The sequence below is a fragment of the Lepisosteus oculatus genome, chromosome 4, assembly GCF_040954835.1.
Source record: "Lepisosteus oculatus isolate fLepOcu1 chromosome 4, fLepOcu1.hap2, whole genome shotgun sequence".
Taxonomy (NCBI): Eukaryota; Metazoa; Chordata; class Actinopteri; order Semionotiformes; family Lepisosteidae; genus Lepisosteus; species Lepisosteus oculatus.
The window spans coordinates 24,745,755-24,765,753 of record NC_090699.1 but is presented as its reverse complement, the minus strand read 5'-3'; the positions used below and the strand labels follow the sequence as shown (position 1 = coordinate 24,765,753).

General features: G+C 34.7%; 1 protein-coding gene across 2 annotated transcripts in view; it reads left to right on the top strand.

Annotated features, from left to right (window-relative positions):
* The window catches only part of LOC102688033 (inositol polyphosphate-5-phosphatase A), a 145,466-nt gene that overhangs the window by 42,485 nt on the left and 82,982 nt on the right, over positions 1–19,999 (top strand). For both annotated transcript variants that reach the window (XM_015346849.2, XM_006630395.3), the window contains exons 2-4: positions 1,348–1,389; positions 15,019–15,119; positions 15,503–15,590. In XM_015346849.2, coding sequence (XP_015202335.1) covers positions 1,348–1,389; positions 15,019–15,119; positions 15,503–15,590 — 231 coding nt within the window. The remainder of the gene's footprint in view (positions 1–1,347; positions 1,390–15,018; positions 15,120–15,502; positions 15,591–19,999) is intronic.

The following is a 19,999-nucleotide window of genomic DNA, read 5'->3' as shown; positions in this document are numbered from 1 at the left end:
AAGTTTAGCATGATGTTCTCCAGGGATTTATCTTAAAGGCCCATTTGATTTTATTATTAAACATAAACTATTCCCATAGAAGGAAGACAGTGCAAAATATGCCCTTTTTCTCTTCTGTTTTCCCTGTGACTCCAGAAAAAGGGACAGTATTGTGCGAGAGAGCCCATCATGGCATAGAATTTTTATGACTCACCCAGTATCACCCTTGGGTGACTATAAGGACATAGCTGCTTGTTTGATCTGGCAGAATGTATTTAGTACACAAAGTTCTTCAAATTAAATAGCGTGTAAATGTCTGATTTTATGTTTGCTAAATGTAAAGACCCTGCCTCTACATTCAGTTAAGTAGGGGTGTCTGGGATGTGGTGATGATATAAATCTAGAATGTGTGTTCTTTGAAGACTGAAGAGCTCGAACTTCACCGGGGAATGATAACTGTGGGGATCTTAAGGACTTGGGTCAAATAAGCTAATTTTTATGGTAAATGTCCCAGTCCCAACTTTGGTTTTATTCTTTTGCATTCATGTCTTACAATTAGACTGGACTGAAGTTGTTTTTAGGCCACTGACACAGTCATTGGGTTTTCTTATGAAACATTGAACCCTGCAGTCCACAAGCTAAACTGCTGCAGTAACCAGTTAGGTAAGCCCAATACGCTGTAAAAACCCAAATTAGGAGCAGATAATATGTCTCACAAGCATGTGTTACATGTTTCCCCCTTTGCATTGCTCAACATATTTCCATACAGATGTTTTAATAACATCGCATTGGTGACTGTTTGAATGTGTACAATATGTTCATTTGTTGTTTTCTTTGTATTGTTTAAAGTGCAGAGACTAAAAAATGTTCTAAATGAGTTTTTGATCCCCTGGTCTATAAATTAAATTCCAATAAAATAAATTAAACTATATCAATTAAATTAAAATTTAATTGTATTGGTGAGTCCTTTATCCAAACACATTTAACATCAATGAACTGTACAATATTACTTTATATTTTAATTTTAATTCATGTAAATTGCATAGATTTCACAGAAATAGAAATCTGTATAAAATACAAAATGTCTAAAGTCTAAATGTGGTTAGGGTCCTTCACTTGTAACTGCAAGGTTGTAGGTTTAAATCCCAGGTGAAACACTGTTGTTACACCCTTGAGCAAGGTACCTCTCCCAACCTGCTTCAGTAGAATACACAACTGTGTTAACAGATGCAAATGTATACAGTATATGTATATATCAATTGCTTTGGATAGAAACACCACCCGAAATAATTAATAGTAGTAATTGCGATTGTCCTGTTATTTTATATTACTGGATTTGTAATTGACTGAATCTTCTTTTTTTTGCAGCCTGAAAACTTACAGAAGACATGGCTTCGAGAATTTTATCAGGTACTGTAGTACACATTAATAGTTTTTATTTCACTTAATTCAATTTTTGTACACAGATTTTTTTTTTACAGTTTGGATTAGAGATTGCGTCATTTCCATTAGCAGAGGTTCTGTGAGCTTGAAAGCTTCTCTCTGTCCTCTTCCTTCATTCTGCCTGTTGCCATCGACATTCTTTCTCTTCTCAGTTTGCTTTAACCTGCATATGCTCAGCACAGCACTATTGAATTAGACCATGAGCAGGCCAGTACAAATGTCCAAATGCCAAGATGATTTGTGCCTTGGGGATTTCTGAATGTCAGCCGGCTCCCTACAGGTGTCAGTACCATCTGCACCGATGCTTGTGTAGTTACATACAGTATGGCTTGGGGCTGTTTATGATTTTCCGGATCATATCTGTTGTGTTTTTTTAATAGACTAACCTTTTTCAGTTTGTAAAACTGCCTGGAAAAACACTTTTTCTATTTTTCTCTTACCTTTGATCTAGAAAAACATCAAACAAACCACAACTTTTTCCATTTTCTTGATGGGGGAATGTATTTGCATAACCTGTGTGTTGCACTGTGCACATAAACTCTGTGTTAAAGGAGCATGCACGTTTTTTGTCATCTTGTTAAATTCATAGTGTCAGTAATACACAGAATAATAAAAACCGTAGATGTAGTTTCTTTAGTGTGGGAAAATTTATTGCACGTTTTAAAAGAAATATGTGTGAACACCACACTAACATTTGACCAAAAGTCTCAGAGCTCTTGACCTTCACTTTAACTGGTTTTGAAACCTACTGCTAGTCTAGCCCTTTGCCGTTTGAGTAGTGCCTTCTACTTGCTCTCAGTTTAGAACACCTAAGATCTGAGCCAAGCATGCACACTGAATATGTAGAATGCCAGCTCTCCATTTATATTTAGATTTCAAGATCATTTGTCTTTCTCATTTCTTATTTGTATTAAAAAATGAGTGCATTTTGAAAAAAAGATCAGCACATTAAATCTAGCCTGATCACCAACCTATAAAGTACATTTATACTGTGTATAAATATTATTTAGAGATGCAGATAAAATGATCAAAGAAAATAATGTCTACTTCGAAGATGAATAAATTACTCATGACGAATGACCTTTAATTGCACTTTATATCCTTGGGAATGCACTCATTTAAAATACTGTGAAATACTTGGCGGAGGCAAGATGTTTCATTTTAACTTATTAGTCTTGGCTGTTGTTTTTGTTTCGTTATTGAAACTTAGATTCTATGAATCATTGAGGCTTAAAGGAGAGTTGTTGTAGAAGAGTTCATTGAACTGAGTAAATGAACACAGCTGGCCGCTAACCAACAGGTGTGTCCTTTACCTGAAGAGTCTTTTCTCTAAAGTGTTTTGCTGATTAGTTTGGCAGTCAGAGCAAGCCTCTCAAAGGCACAAATATTGATGCCTGGAACTGTTTAAGAAGCTGTTTCAAAGTGAAGAACTGCTGATATTTCTGTGTTTTTTACATTGCAAAAATAAATTAGTGCAGTGTGCATATACGTTATATAAACCGAGTATGTATGTGTTGGTGGTTCTGTGGTTAAGGATCTGCACCAGTGGCTGGAAAGTTGCCGGTTCGTATCCCGCGGCTGGCAGAGGAATGCTACTCTTAACACCAACTGCTCCAGGGGCCCAACAGAGTAGAAATGGGTGTCCCAATGCTCTGACCCCGAGTTTCTCTCCCTGTCTGTGTCTCATGGAGAGCAAGTTGGGATATGCGAAAAGACAAATTCCTAATACAAAAAATTGTATATGGCCAATAAAGTGATCTTACCTTATATTATCTTATCTTAATATAGAGATTCCAATGTTGGGGCGCTTTGCAAAATGCCTGGCTACGTTAACTGGATATCACTCTGGTTTCTGCCTGGACAGTTTGAGTAGTTCACACAGCCATTAAGACAGATCCCAAAGAGGCAAACACAGTACTGATCAAAAAATGGAAACGCCATTTGTAAACTCAGTTAATACGGAGTTGAGCCACTACTGTACTGTATGTGCAGATTGGTGGTTCAGATCCAGTGACTGAAAAGGCCATGACGTATGGATTAACATCAATAAGTGACCACCCGTGCTCTATAGATTGGGACGTGACATGCTGGAAGACAGGAAAGAAATCCTGCTATATGGGGTAAAGATAATCACTCGGTACCATTTGGTGACACATGTGCACTCATCTGTTTGTCAAGAACATGATGAAGAATGGTTCATTTCACCACATCATATTTCTCCTCTGCTCTGTAGTCTGTTGCCTGTGCTCTTTGCACCATGGATGCAAAAATTACCCTTCTTTCAAAGCCATCGAGGTCTCCTCTTGCAGCTGTGTTAGCCATAGTTAGAGGCAACCAGGCCTGTTGAGCATTTTTATACATCACTCTGAGCATGCTGGAATGTTATTTGGTTAATCAATTAAAAAAAGCACTTGCTCAAAGTTACTGTTTCTCAAATGTACAGGATGGCAAGTGGCTTTTGCATCCCCAGTCACTTTTTTGTGTTATGAATAGAAGTTTTGATGATACCATTAAAACAAAGAAAAAGAAATGTACCCGATATTTGCAGCCATTTACAACAATCTAAGCCTTAGTAGTGACAACTTACAGTCAGTCATGTCTCGGGGTTGTATTTACAGCCAAGAAGAGAAACAACTGTCAAACCAGTTTGTTCTGTCTAGGAAGATGTCAGTCCTTCAGTTTATAGTGACTATTTAGAGTGGAAGAATGAAAATGAGCGAGTCATATGAATCGTTGCAGTGGGTGTTTGAGTGTTCATGCTTTGGTATTTGTTTTCCAGGAGCCGGGAAAACCCTAGAGTTACTATTCTTAGTCAGGTGGAACTCAGTTTGCTGCCTTTTTACATGAATTGACTTGAAATTTTCTGAAAGTGATATAAAGAAAATATTTCTAATAAACTTTGTTTAAAAAAATATTTTACAGAGAGTGTTTCTATTAATATAACTGTCTTAGAATTCTTGCTAGAAAGAAAGAATAGAACGTGGCCTTTCATAAAGGGGGAAAGAAAAAAAAGTAGGTAAAACTGTATTTTTGTGAATACTGTCAGTAGACTGCTTGTTTTATCCTTCATTGATATTTGTATTGTTTATAAATTGTACAGTATAATTTTTATAAATTGTGGGTGTTTAAAGTGCATCTTGGTTAATAGGAAGTAAGCAAGGTTGCTTAATTTCTAATCTAAGATTTCACTGCTTTCCTTGAGAAATAGTTTATTCTAGTCTTGAAGTCACGTATACGGGAGTCATGTAATTTAAGCAATGACAGTTGACATAGACTGTTCGTTTTTCCTTGTTAGTATGTAAGTTATGAAGCCTAGTGACTTTGAATGAAGTGGAAATGACTAGACTTCAGCCCGCTTGTTTAAAATAAGTTACTTCTATTATCTTAGCCGGGCCTATAGCCAGCTGCCAGGCACTTTGTGTGACGTCATGGAAAACTTGTGGTATCCTGAGCACACTGCAGTGTTAAGAAACAACCTTGTGCCTACAACTGTAAGCCCAGAGTATCGTCAAACAACTGTAAACCCTCTGTAACATGATGTGCCACAACAGGTAGACTAATATTTGACCACAAAAAGATAGAGAAAACAGCTTAAGGTAAATTGTAGTTCAGAATTGTTCTAGAAAACCTGAATGCATTGACTTATTTTACCATTTAGTTGAGCTTTTGTCAAATATTCCAGTTTTCTTTTTTGTATGCATATTGAAAAATTGCTGTTTCTAAGACTTAAAAAAAAGTGAAAAAGGGTTTGTAATATTTTGTTTCTCAATTTTGTACTGTAAATAAAAAAAAGAATTTAGAGTGAAATTTCTTTACTGAAATGCACTATAATAGAATGGAAACCTTGAATGTTTTTTTTTCTTATGGTAACTTTACTGTTTCATGCATTTAGTATTTTTTAATGTTATCGTATGTAGCCAAAGACTTATTTTTTAGTTTTGATCAGTGTTATCATAATTCCAGTCCCTATACTGTAAATATATTGTTTGAATTTATCTTTAAACAGAAATCCTCACTACACTGTATTGTTATTATAACACACCCTTTTTATTGTGTATCTTTTTCTAAATAAAGGTTTAATTTTTTTATAAACAGTTGTGCTTCCTTACAAAGTCTAAAAATGCATTTCTATCCCGTTATTTTTAAGTTATCCCTCTAAAGAAGCTTGTACAGTTATCTTTTTTCCATATGCTGCTAAGATAAATAATGTAACATCCTGGAGAGAAAACGTTGCTTGACTGATTTTTCAGTGGTTTACAGTAGTAGGATATCCTGCCGGCTCAGTCACTGATACAAAAGAAAAAAACACTATGTCTTTTTACTGGGTAGATGATGTCCTGTCTGGTTGTGTGTTTTAAATAACACCCGCAGTGCTGTGTTGAATTATGTTCTTTGGTTTGTGTTTTTCAAATGCATTCGAAAAATAAATGTTTTAAATTACAAGAAAGTTCACTAAAATTTAGGAGCTGAATGTTGGATTTCATAAAGTCCTCATTTTACAAAGTTTAGTTATATAAAAGTTAAACTAATCTACTTCTCATCATAATTTTTATGGACTGCAATGGGTGCACTTCGTAGTGGCATAGTAGTATAATAAACAGAATATTCTTGCTGTTTGTGTGAAGACATTTATTATTATTATTATTAATATGTAATTAGTAGGTATTTGAAAGTTAAAAGTAACAAATTTAAAGAAATTGGAGTTGAATGGCCAGTTCCCCCACCTTGCTGTACACTGAAATTCTCTGTCAACTTCCAGAAGTATATGAAATCTGAGTAGATCTCCCCACTTTTTTTCTAGAAAATGGTTTAATATATTTCATTAACAACATTTAAAACAATTGGCCAGCTAAACTTTTTAAGCATCATTTTTTGTTTTTGCAAATTACTGTGTGGAAGGAAATAAAAAAAAAGACCTTTGAAAACAAAGAATGGTAGGACAGTATTCTAGTTTCTCTTCAAGTCAGAATCAAATCTGTCGTGTTTGTGAAACCAGCTCAAGATCGTGCTATGGAGCAAGGAGCACAGCGTGTTAGGAAACCAGCCACTCTCTGTGGCATCTCCCTAAATAAAAGGACTTTCACCTGCAGAGAGTGACCCAAGAGCACACTCAGTTGACTGGATTCGATTTTTTGTTCAAACTTTGTGATTTCCAGCAGAAAAGAGTAAAGCAGAATATGTACAGTAAAATGCGATTTATATCTGCTAAGCTAATGGAAAATACATATAATGTTGCATTATGCAGTAGTCATTTCCTTCTCTCACATGCGATTGTTAGGTCTCAACATCAGAGAGGTGGAGCAGCAGTGGAAAGTTGTGGTGAAGCAGAGAGAGTATGTGTCTAGCTGGTGACACACTTCAGCACAAGCACAGAGAAAGAGAATGGAGTGAATGGCATCTAGCCTGTGCAAGTTACAGGGAGGCATAGAGAGATGCACGGCCATGTAGGGTTTATTTTCACACTGGAAAGTACAGAAAAAGAAGAAAAAACAATTATTTGACCATGACCATGGTGTCACATATATATCCACCAATCCTGTTTGTATGTTGAAAGATAGTAACTGTTAACCCCCTCCCCCCTTGAAGAAAAGAAAAAAAGTGAAGGTTCATATAGTTTTTGGAAACACAAATTAAACCACAGTTCCGAAATAGTTTCTTTTTTTCCTGACTGAACACTTCATTGTTTTCCACCACTGGGATGGTGCTCACCATGAAAAGGAACAAGACTGATATGAGCTACCACTGGCAGGCTTTTACTCTCCATGTCCTCAATGTAGAGCAAAGGGGAGAGCTTTATTAAAACTGTTATCAGAAACACCTGAAGCCTTTTCCAACTTTATTAACATTTAGCAGTGCTATCACTTGTGTTGAAGCTCTGTTAACGGACAGGTTTTAAGATTTCTATTTCACAGTTTCCAGGAAGCTTTGATAGTTTACCAATAAGTAAATTGCCCTGAATTTAGTTGGGAATAGCCCTGAATTCAATTAGGGTACATGTCTTATGTTTTTTTTAGCAGTACTTGATCAAGAAGTGGTCATAGTGCTAGAATAGCACAGTCATAATTTGCTCACTTAACTGAAGCAGGAAATATACATATTTATTTTTTGTGGCAGCTTTCTCATCCCAGATATGCAACATGTACTGTATATTACCTTGCCTGACATTTAAACAGACACAGCCAATTGTTTTTTTAAGCTGTTTGCTTGTCTGACTTTCCATAAAGTTGTCTGGCAATGAATCAAAGGTTCCTTTCCAATCAGGTTGTATGGGCAGAGTTACTTTGAGGCAATAACATCAGAGGTTTAATTTTGCTGTTTGTTAAATTGTATGCTTTCTAAACTTAACAGCTGTGTGCTTGGCTTTGCTTACTTTGGCCTGAGAGTCCAACATCCTTAAAAAATGAGTAGATTCCTTTTGGCACAGATATTTTTATTCTCCAGTACATTCATAGATAAACTGTAGTAAGAAGAGTGCCACGCTGCCTGTGGCAGACAGGATTGTTTTATCGATTGTTTTATCAGTTGCTGAGGGATTTTTGACACTAATGAGAGGGCTCTGTTGGAGAAGGACGATTATTAATGACACTTGGGAGGTTTTGCCTTAGAAGCAGCTGAGAACATTAATGATTAGAAGACTGATGAGAAAACAATGCTTTATGAGATTTTTTCATGTCTTCCTTATTTTGGACACTATTTTGTGGTAAAGTGCAGTATCGATTAAATATACTGTTTCCATAGAATTATTTTTTTATCAGTGTCATAAAGTAATGCTTTCAAGGTTTTGGTCCATACATCTATATTTGTATCATAAGTAGAATGCTTTTGTCTTATCCTTCTTTATACTACATTTTGCTGCCAAACCCTGTCTAATGCTGTCTTTCACCACCTTCACCACAGTCAGTTTTTCTCAGCCACAAATAGCTTTCTTTTGTAGAAAATTGGAAGCCTCAAATAAGACACAAAAGAGAGCAAAGATTTGAAAAATATTAAAAAAGGATAGAAAAGGGTGTTCCCTATGTGACTGCGGTTGATGTTAAAGAGGATTTTTTTGAGGAGCTGCCCTTTTTCCACGAGTGTATTGTAGCAATCTCTTGGGCTTGCCTTAACCAAAGTAGTACATTAACTTCATACTTTAGCCTTTTCCAAACCACAGATTTTCTCAGGAATATTATCCTAGAATCCTGCTGCATCAAAGTAAATACGTCTTCATTGGAAAGTGAAAGTTTGTGTTAAGATTAAACTTAAAAACAAGACTTGGCTTTGTGTATGTGTGTGCTTTGTGTGTGTTCTGAAAATATAATTTTTTATGTTTTGTACTTTACTTTCTTGGAAAGCGGGATGTTCTATGGTGAAAGTTTCCAACAGTCATGCAGTCAACTGAACTTTTCAGTAATCCCACAACACAAAGAATAATTTTCCTGACTGGTCCTTCATCTGTTGAGTTCCCTTCCTGTTTTGATACGAAGATGTGAATGGGTAGGGTGAGAAGTGCACATACACACGTACACATACACATTGCAGAAGCACGAACATCTTAAACTTTTTTTTAAGGTTTTTTTATCGTGATTTTTTGTGTGACTTGCAGGTCTTACTTTTGAGATAAATGTGTTCAGGTTCTGTTTCTGTTTATTTGTGTTAAATTACATGCTGGGTGATAGGCCTGGCCAATGTCTGGGATTTATTTCAAAAAGATTGTTTTCTAGCATCTGTGCTGCCAGAATTTAGTTTACTTTAACTCTGGACTCCTGTCAAATCTTTACTTTCAAAAATCACCTAATTGATGCTTTGGCCTAAATTTAAATATGGAAGATTTTAAAAGATACTGCGTTCGATTATATAAAGATGCTCTTCATTCAAGATGAGGAAAGTGTAAAACTTTTTGACATTTGGAGGAATCATATCCTGCTAAATAACTAGACAAATGCAGAAATGGAGAAAATAGTAGGAATAGTTAACAGAAGACTATAATCATCTAGACTCTGATCTTGATACTTGGTGTAGTGTAATACTGTAATTTAATTACAGGTATTGAAAAAAGTATTACTGTATTAACATGCAGTACATGAGTTGTTGGTTTAGTTTCATTTTGTTGAGACAGAGTTGAAAATCCCTTTTATGGTTCACTCAAGTGAGTAAGAATGTGTGTAAACATATTTAAACAAATGCCAGACTTCAGAAGGCTATAATCTATGTTGCAGAGGACTGTTTAATGGGTTGTGTTTAATGCCAAGTTTAAATAAATACCAAGATTTCACACTCATGCCTGTGAAGCACCTTTGCTGAAATGAATGCTTTAATTGCTGATGAAAATTTCATGTGAAAAGTATGTCTTAATGAGAGCTGCAGTGGTTTATGTTTTGTTACGTTCCAAGCCCACTGTTTTCCCAATTTTTTACAATTAGAAAGAAGTGAACAATGCAAGATCATCAATTAATTAAGTAATTGTTAAAATTGTATTTGTAATTGTTTGGAGTCTACGGAGCCCAGACTCTTATGTGCTAAAGTAGTAATCTAACCTTAACTGTTGTTTTAATATCTATGAGAATTTTCTTATAACGGTTAACAATCTTATCGAGTGTTAATATCTACAAAGTTTTGTGTGTGGGATTTTAAGTCTGTACAGTAGAACAAACTACCCACACTAACTGAATTTTCCTTTAATATACAGTTAACTCTATTTCTTTAATTCTGATAAATGTACAATTAAGTACAATATTGCTGTCATTGAGAATTTCTTGTTCTAGTGAATTCTTCAATTACAATCTGTTAATTGTTGCTATCAATAAAGATGGTTACAAAATTTGTGTCCTTTTGGGAAGATATGAAGAGAAAATTTGGGGAGAAAAATAAACATCTTATTAGCAGTATTACTTTGGAAACACTTTGGCAAGCTGTGGTTATGGAACGATTTGTCAAAATCCACTCTTAATCTCTCTTTTGAAATTTAATAAAAATGTTTCTTTCTAAAGTTATTTTTCTTTTGAAGTAACCATTTTTAGTTTCATACTTTTTTTTATCAGAGCAAGATAAAATGGTGTTTTCTTAACAGTTCTTAACCCTCAAAATTTTGCTCAGGAAGTTGGTTGTTATTCTGAGTAAAACTAGAGGCATTAATACTCTAGTAGTTCAAAAATATTAAACCAGACATTTACAAAGCACTGTGTTCCAAGACACTTTTGTGGGTAAACCTACTGTACTGTACCTGTTTTACAGGTAGTTTTAGTTCTGTCCAATTTGGAGATTTTTAATGGCAACTCTTTTGTACACCCTTCTGGGAATGTCAGTGAGGTTACCCTCTTCCATTTGAAGTGGGTGTTTTGTGTATTTTAAAAGTGAATTCAAAATTACCCCAGGTGTGCCCTGTAAAGATAACCAAACTAATGAGTGTCACTTCCCAACCCACAATTACTTTACAAAACCAAGCTTTGAGTTTTAAGAAGCTTTTCTCCACAGAATGGATTTTTTTAGATAAAGCAGCTCTTATGATTACTTAAAAGATATTATTTGCATTGACATCTGAGATAAAGTAAAAGTTTCATAAATGTGAGAAGATTTCCTCAGAATATCCACCCTTACAGAGCAAATAGAAGCACTACAGAGTAAACAGAATTTTATTGTATCTTGGAAAAAGTTAAAACAGTTCCTTAGACAAACATCCTACTGTGCAAAGTGCTCTAATATGGAAATAAGGGAAAACATGGCTATGTATCACGGATACAGGTGGAACGTGCTATTAATCTTCCTTTAAGTGCATACCAGATAGCACAATTGTTGGTATTTTTAATGTCTTTTTAAGACTAGCTTACTGTAATACTGTACGTGCAAAACTACTGCATTTTAAAATGTTTAGAGTTTTTAATGAATTTGTGAAAAAGAATATGCCTGTTTTTCAAAAATGTGCTTTTGCACCTTGGAATTATTTTAGTGAACATTGTAGTAGGTGAATTGACAAAAGTTATTTTTCCTAGATTAAAAAGACCTAAAAATATATTAAATCATTCCTCTCTGTATTTATGTTAGACATTTGTACGTTATGCACTGAAAAAGACCTTGAAATATCTGACGATAAAGGTCAAGTTAGTTTTTATGGAACTTGACCTTCTCGGTAGGGGCTGAGAGGTACACTAATCTTTTTGGTTGGAATTCTGAATTCTCCAGCATGGTCTTGGGTCATTCAGTTAAGCGCAAGCCATAGGTTGATTGAAAATCCATAGTGTTATCGCCATACATTAGCGCCATACATTTATTTGATTTCACTTTTAGTGAGAATAATAAAAGGTTCTTAGTGGGCTAGACTTTCAGTTCTTATGGCTGTCCCTCATATAACACCCCCTTGGAGAGCTAAAGATCCCCAGTGACAATGATATAATGCTGTACCTTGTTCATCCATCCTTACATACTGCATAAATTGGAGGCCTCTGGGTGCTGTAATTCACTTTGGTATAGATTTCCTTTACAGGTCAACACCTCTGAACAACTTTGGTATATTCAGACACCCCTGTGTACTTGAAAGTGGATGAGAACAGTGAATAATTGTATGTTCTTGTTTGACCTAAGCTCCATCAAGGCCCAGCTAGTGAAACAGCACAAAAAGCTGCTGTATCCTTCTGCAGTTGGTTATCCTGTGTCAGTAGTTGTTGAATTAATTTAAATTACAATGGGACATTTTCTGTGTTTTTCACTGGCTGCTGTATGATCTTTTTAAATGTTTTTATGGTGTCTGTTGAAATGATATAATGTACACAAAAATGAGTCAATTAAGTGTTTTTTTTTATCAGTGGAATTATTTCTTGCTAAATAAAGGTTTAGTATGTGTACATTATAAAGGTTTATAAAGTGTACATCAATTTTATTTAATTCCTAACAATCACTTAAACACAGTGATGCATATGCATACTGGATAAAGCTTGTTACTATAGTTTCTCAGACTATGCTCTTACAGTTGGACCTGTATCAGAAAGCAAACAATCTAATGGACATGGTTAACTATGGTGGTGTCAGATACTTATGTATACCTAACTCGAGTGGGAGTGTTAATTTATTTTGTTAAGTGATATGAAAGAAATGTACTGTATGAATTAAAGTACTTGGAATGATGGATATCAAGAAACTGGATTGACTTAACCATACATGTTGCCCTTAAACAACTGTAGCTAAAGACTACTGTGCACAAATAAATATTCAGTGTGGCTACAGTATTCAATAACATGCTTTGTTTATATTTATACTAAACAACAACAGGACCTTCCCACATATAATTGAAAGAAAATTCACACCGTTATGGGAAATTACAAAAAAAAACCTTGTTTTGGACTGAGTTAATTGAATAGATATCACTTTTTATTGAATAGACTGACATTTGTTATCAGCTGGCTATATCAACATGGGTGAAAGTTACTACTGTGAAAGTTACAGGCTAGTAGCCTGTGAAAGTTACAGGCTGATAGCATGTATGGCCACTGTTTAAAGCAATGCATAACTGTCACATTCTCAACTTGCAAGAAGGGCGTTGTAATGTGATGCGTGTCCTTCTGGAATGTTGTTACATCGGGATGATCTTATGGAGTGGCAGAAAATGTGGTCCCTGGATGTAGTGTCCTTGAAGCAGTCAGGTTGCTGTCAGCAGCGCCAGTTCAGCAGTAACTAGACTGTCCTACCCAAACCATAACATTTGAAGATTTCTACTGATTGGTGTTCGTGCACAACAATTAGTGTATCATTCTGTGTGTCTGTCCAAACTCACTGATGCCCAGCAGGGTGGTTTACAGGAGACCTTGATTCATCACTATAGAGGACTTGACTCCACTGCTGACGAGTCTGTCTGAGGTGACTTAGTACTTTAAGAAGATAAGGTCACTCACGACTAGTTAATAATAATCTAAAACATTACATTTCATGTCATTTGAAATCAGCCTCAAAAGTCTGTATGCCTTTTCTATATGCATGCATGAATAGAATGATATATTTCTTTTGATGGTCTGTATAATATTAGTGATGGAATGTTTTTCTGTACTTACTTTTTGTACTTTTCTGTACTCTGCTGTACATATTGCACCTGGTTGCACATGGAGTTCACATTTTGAGAGCCAGAAAGAAAGGCTATTTCTGCAAACAGGAATTTTAAGATGCTGTTCAATGTGTTTGCTCTTTTATAAAACATGCTCAACATTTTCTTATGCTACTTATTAGAGACATTTTACCCAACAATTTAGCTGTTCAAATGGTCTAGTACCAAGAGATCAGGACTGTAATGCAATAGTAATTTCCTTATGTGTTTTTAACTTGACAAATTCATTTGAAAGGTTTGTTTCAGAAAACATCCAGGGGAAGATTGTGGCTAAATTGTGAGGAAACATAAGTATCTCCCCTAAGGAGAAACTCAGCAGAGGTCCCCTCTCAAAGATTTGATGGATTGTTGCGGTGAAAAAGTAGTTTTGTGTGAATGTTACATAAACACAGAGTAAAGGCCCTGGGGATCAGAACCTTTTTCCAGTGCTTTTACAATTCAGTGTATGCTTTGGATATCGTTTGATATTCATACAGTGCAAGTAGCCTATAAATGATTGTTGTAAAAATGTGATAAGTTGCAAAATATTGCTGATTCACTCTTATTTTTGTGTGCAGTAATATAGGGTATATGATATTTTGTATTAAATATATAATTAATTATACCTTCTCAGCTACACTGCGTAGATATATTAGACTTTACGTTTGATGGATTTAATTCTAGAGGCCAGGGGTGGGTAACCTTGGCACTTCATTTCATGGCATTACAGGACTTTGAACCTTCCAATACATTTATTACCGAGTTGATCCTAAATTGTTTAATTAACCCGGGTAGTGAAGATCACTTTGATAATTAAGCATTAGCTGGAACAAAAATGTGTAATGGAATGGATGTGCCAAGGTTGCGTGGTGCAGGTCCACTTCCCAAATTGTTTTTATGGCGTCGCTTCATCTTGATATATACTTTGTTTGGCAAATTATCAGACATGACAATTATATTATTATGTTACATATTTAATTTGGTATTATGATTGGTATCACATTGCATGCTTAAGGAATCTCTTTCTCATCCATGCTAAGTGAAGTAACACTCAGTTTATGTGCAATGCCTGGTGCCCACTTCTCTGCACCAGTGTCTTGTGCTTTTTAAAAGGATATTTATATCTCCTGATATAAACATGATGGGGCTAAATCTTTAGGGCAATTGTATGTGAAGTATTAAGGAAAATGCATATTCTAACCTTCCACTGCATAGAAATGCTTTTCCTAAAAAGTAGAAAATTAATCCTTTTTATTTTTTTATTTTCTTACCACTAGGTGGCATAATGTAGTCATGTGATTACTTCTGCTTAATGCAGACTTGACTACACTTTTTAAATTTATATCCACTTTATTTTTATTTAATTGTGGTTAAACTGAGGAAGCATCACTATATACAGTTATCACTATGTACAGTAATATAGAATACCTGATTGATCGTAATTGTTTTGACTGCTTAATGACATCATTACTCTATGTACAGGCCATATATAATATTTGAATTATGACCAAATGATTGAACTAATACTATGCTTTTTGTTCTTTTTTCAGGCTGTACATACACATAAGCCTCATTTTCTTGCACTACACTGCCAGGAAGTGGGAGGAAAAAACTATGAAGATTCCATGTCTCATGTGGACACTTTTGTCAAGTAAGTGCAATACCAAATCCTGTGTTTGTCTTACTGTTTTCTAGTGGATGTATTTTGTTAAACTGCATGTACCACTGAAAAACAAGGAAACAAGGATTACTGTGGAGTTAAATCAGTTATAGTTCTCTGCCCAATTATGAAAACTGTGTAAAAATAAGGGAATAACTCCCCCCACTGGTGACATCTCAACTTTGTTTTTGGAATTTATCAGTCTTTATGTGCATTGTTTGCATAAAAAGTTAATGTACATCAGTCTGCCAATTATGTAGTGAAAATATCTAATGAAAAGTTTATAGTGTGCTCTGAAATTATTATGTAGTACTTATACAGTGGGGGCCCAGTCATGTTACCTTTATAATGTGATTTTTGTACATTTCTTTCAGAGAGCTGCTGTCCAGTGATGCGATGAAGGACTACAACAGAGCCCGGGTTTACTTGGATGAAAACTACAAATCCCAAGAACATTTTACAGTAAATGGAATTTAATCTCTTCAGTTGAAAACTTGATTGTAAAATGAGATCTATTTGGGAAAAGCAGCCTTCAGGTTTCTAAAACTGGAGATAAAATATTTTTAACAGCCTTCTTCTTTCAATGCAGTTTAAAGAAGTATTGAGCAGCTAAAATCTTTCTCTAAAATTCAGAAGTGCTTTGTTGGCATTTTCAGTAAAAATCTTGAACTTTCTGTGCATCTGACATCTACATTCTTTTTAACTTAAATTATTATAACCATCTTGCTTATCTGTTTATGATAACATATACTAAGCTTTTCTTGTACATGAGCTCAATAACAATACCGATTATAATACATAAATCAATTCGCCTCTTAATCCATTTTCATCATCCCTCTGAAGATCAGTTAGTTACATTTTTGTTGACATTTGCTTATTAAGTCTATCGCAGTAGCACCTAAACATAATGTGATTGAGAGTCTTGGCTGTGAGGAAGAAGTCTCCTTCCATTTAACCCATTACGCTAAAGCACTATTTTGGTTGACGTGTGGAGGGCAGTGAGTATAGTGGAGCTGCAAACAGCACTTATTGATCAGTGTTAATGCACATGTATGTTGTGTATTCTGGTTAAATGCCTTGTTTACGTATGATACCTTCGGAGATTTATCATGTAATAACCTTTTAGTTCTCTGTTCTAAGTGGCAGGAATGTGACTGGGGGGAAAACATTAAAATCCATATGAATCAATGACAGGGTTGTGACAGCTTTTAAATCCTTTGAAGATTTGGGATTTAGTATTTACATGTTGCCTTGTGATCAAACTATTCACTTTCGTGCACTTGGGTTTCACTGCAATGCTGGTGGCATTTTGGGTTTACTTGCCAACCAAATCAAATACCGCGGCTGCTGTTTCTGCACTTCACAGGTGACTGTCTGATAATAAGGTTTCGCAAACCCCTTTTGTGCTACACTCTGACTGTACTGAGGTTATGCTCATAGGCTCCCCATACCAGCTTCAAAAGCTGATAACTTCAGTTACTAGTGCTATAACCATACACTTAATAGAAGTTGAAAACCTTGATTTTATGTTTGATACTTTGTTGTAATGTGCAGTCTGGGAATTTCACAAAGGTTTCTTTCTTCTATCTGTATTTACTGCTTGGGCCCATGATATTGTCAATGCAAGGTGAACGTTTGGTACATGTTTTTATTTAATAAAGATTAGACAAGTGTAAAACCTATAACTTCTAACTTATTGAGATATTCTCTAAGGTACTAAATATACTTCCCCAGAGTTATGTGGCTTGTGTGCTATTTCCATCACCACATATATACCATCCTATGTAAATTGACATGTCTACCTATGAATTTTACATTAAGGTTCTCCTGCTTGTGTGTAAAGTATCGAGTAAGTATAATCAAACACTTAATCAGAAATCTGCTGATTCAGGTCATGGAAGACCAGGTTTCACATTATAGGCTAAAAAGCCTTCTTTGGAGCTCACAGCCCCAAACAATGACAGATCTTGTAGCTGCTGACATTTTTAAACTGCCTTAAATACATATCCTTTAAGTAAAGTAAAGATTTTGTTGTGCAGTTTACTTTTACTCATGGTTTGACTAGGTCAATTTACGTTATTTAGTTTATTTCTGTGCTGTTGTACAGCATTCTTAGTTCTTTAAAATCGCTCAGAAATAAAACCTTTTAGCATCACCATTACATGTTACTTGTTTCAAGCTTTTCGCTAGTTCTTTGAGCATGAAAATAATTTGTTTTGAAAATTATGTTCCACCACAAATGCAGAATGTTACTTTTAATTTACAGCTGTTATTATGCTTTATAATTAGCATTTTATTGAGTCTTATTAGATTAATTGGTGTACATGTGATTTATTCTTTAGGATTAATTAATAGTAATAGAGAATTAATAGTATTTTCTTAACAAGAATTTGAGAGGACACATACATTTGAAGAAGTGTTCCTTCTTACAATTTTGTACATAATAAGAGTAAAACTAGGAAACCCGTTGTGTCTTTTGTCATAGACATGAGTGTGATATATATATTTATATTTTATATTAAAAAAGTGAAAAATTTAAGGCTCACCGCTGCTTTCTTTGCTTTATATTAATGTACTATATAGTTATTAATTTAATATGCAGTATATATCTATCGTCTTGGACAGTGAGTGCTACAATATATTTTACATAGTTGTTTATAAACATTTTGGAGTCACGTTAGGATGAATTAAATATTCTGCGGGGAAAGTGACTGCAATACTACCAAAAGTCCACTAGATGGCAATATTCTACTCAAGCGGTGGCCACCGTTAGTCCTGGAGTACAGGAGACGAGCTGGTCTTCAGTCACCTTTAATTCTTCAGTTAGTAAAGACTTGGAAGTCATGAGTTTTGATCAATTTAGTAAGTTAATTAGCTCAATTAAAACGGCAATTACATTCTGTTGTCCTGAAGATCTACACTGCACTACTCCCTGTGAGTTTTAAATTGACTTTAAAGTCACAATACATTCAACTTCATATCAGTTACATAGTAATTATAGTAATTAATAAAATTTTTTTTTTATTATTCCTATATTATTATAGCCTTTTTCATTGCAAAGTACTGACATTTCATTTCAAAGTACACCTTAGGTTTTGTTAGGCATAGTGAGTTTTTTAAATGTAGTTAATATGCCTATGCTAAGTCTGCATGTGAAGAGATGAGGCCAGGTAAGAATCTGTGGAGCTTCTTTTATATCTGTGAAAAATGATGTACAAAATATAATTTTTAGTTATTTTGGACTGTTCCTGACAAATTAAATATGTCTGGAAATTAAAAGGTTATTCTTTTTGCATTTTCATTGAATTCGAGGTTTTTGTCTTCTCTTGACTGCCGTCTTGAATTGACTGGTCTTGTACCTCTAAACGAAATCAGTGTAATTAGTGCACATCATCTCTTGGTGGCGCCAAATGCTGCTTCTTATTAAAACAGTGATGGAGTCTAGCATAGATCATATACTTTTACCTTAGCCACTAAACTGAAGTTATATCTATTGAGTCTGACTGAAATGTGTATTTCTTTTCATGTTCTTGATTCACTTACCAAGGAAATTATTAGGACAAATGGGGAGATTTATGTCAATTCTAACAGCTTCTGTAAAAAAGAAACATGTAACCTAGATAAAGTTATTACATAGTTTGCACTCATTAACAGATTTTTCCTTGAGTTATTCAGTATGAAGCAATTATTTTTAAAACGTTACATTTATTAGGATCATGTATACATTTGTTTATAATAATATATGTTTTTGAAAGATACTGAACAACAAAATTTAGACATGATGTAATGTAAACAATGCAAGGGTAACATGATGCCAGATCATTTTTTTTCTCCCCATATGCCCATTCATTTATTTTAGCTGTGCTTTAACTCCTGAAAGAGTGAGGTATTCCTTGTATGGACTCTGTACTCTTGGTAATGTGAGAGGGGCGGTCTGATTCTATCAAGATTATTCTCCACTGATCTGTGCTGTGTTTGAGGCTAAGCCTACAAAGCAAATTTGGTAGCTCAAAATTAGTGATAATATATATTTTTAAAGCACAGGGAAATAGTTTTTACCAGTCACTTTTAATTTGCTAGTATGTTCTCAAATAGCACCTGATAGTAAGACAGGAGATATTACAGGAGAAATGTGTCCCTAATTTTTGTATTATAATAACAATAGCAATAATGGCTCTGATGCTTTTAGTCTTTTCTCCTGCATTTTCCATAGTTAATTACTCACAAAACAGTGTGCATTACCTGATACACTGAGAATAATTAATAATACGTTCACAATCTTAGAAACTATAGATTTATGAAACCCCAATCTGACTTGAAGAAAAGATGGCCTGCATTTCTCAATTGTAGTTCATAGTGTGGTTTTAAAAATAAAGGACTACAGAGCCCTCTTGCTCTCCTGTGATGTGTGAGGTTTCATGTTTTTTTCTAATCTGTGCGTCCAGTTTATCTATAGATCACTAACTGTCTATGCTGTTTTCCCTTAGCATGAATTTGTAATATATTTTATTCAAGCTGCTTGTTAAAAAGAGCAATCATGCACAGATATGTTATATTGTATTGGAAGAATATCAACAGCCTTATAAAGGTGGAACTTCCCCCAGCGATAATGATAAATTTCACTTACTCATGTTAGACACACAATTCTTTCACTTGCTTTTTCATTTTGGCATAGTATGTCTGGCCAGGTACAATTTTAGCACCAAAAGCATTTTGTTCTGTCTGTTTAAAGAATTTCTGAATAAAAAGAATACATACTATCATGCTGGCACTTAATTTTAAGTAGCCCAGTAATAAATCTGTACTTCAGTGTTCTTTGCTGAAATGTCTGGAAGACCTCCTGGCAGCTCTCAGTATTGCAGAGAAATACG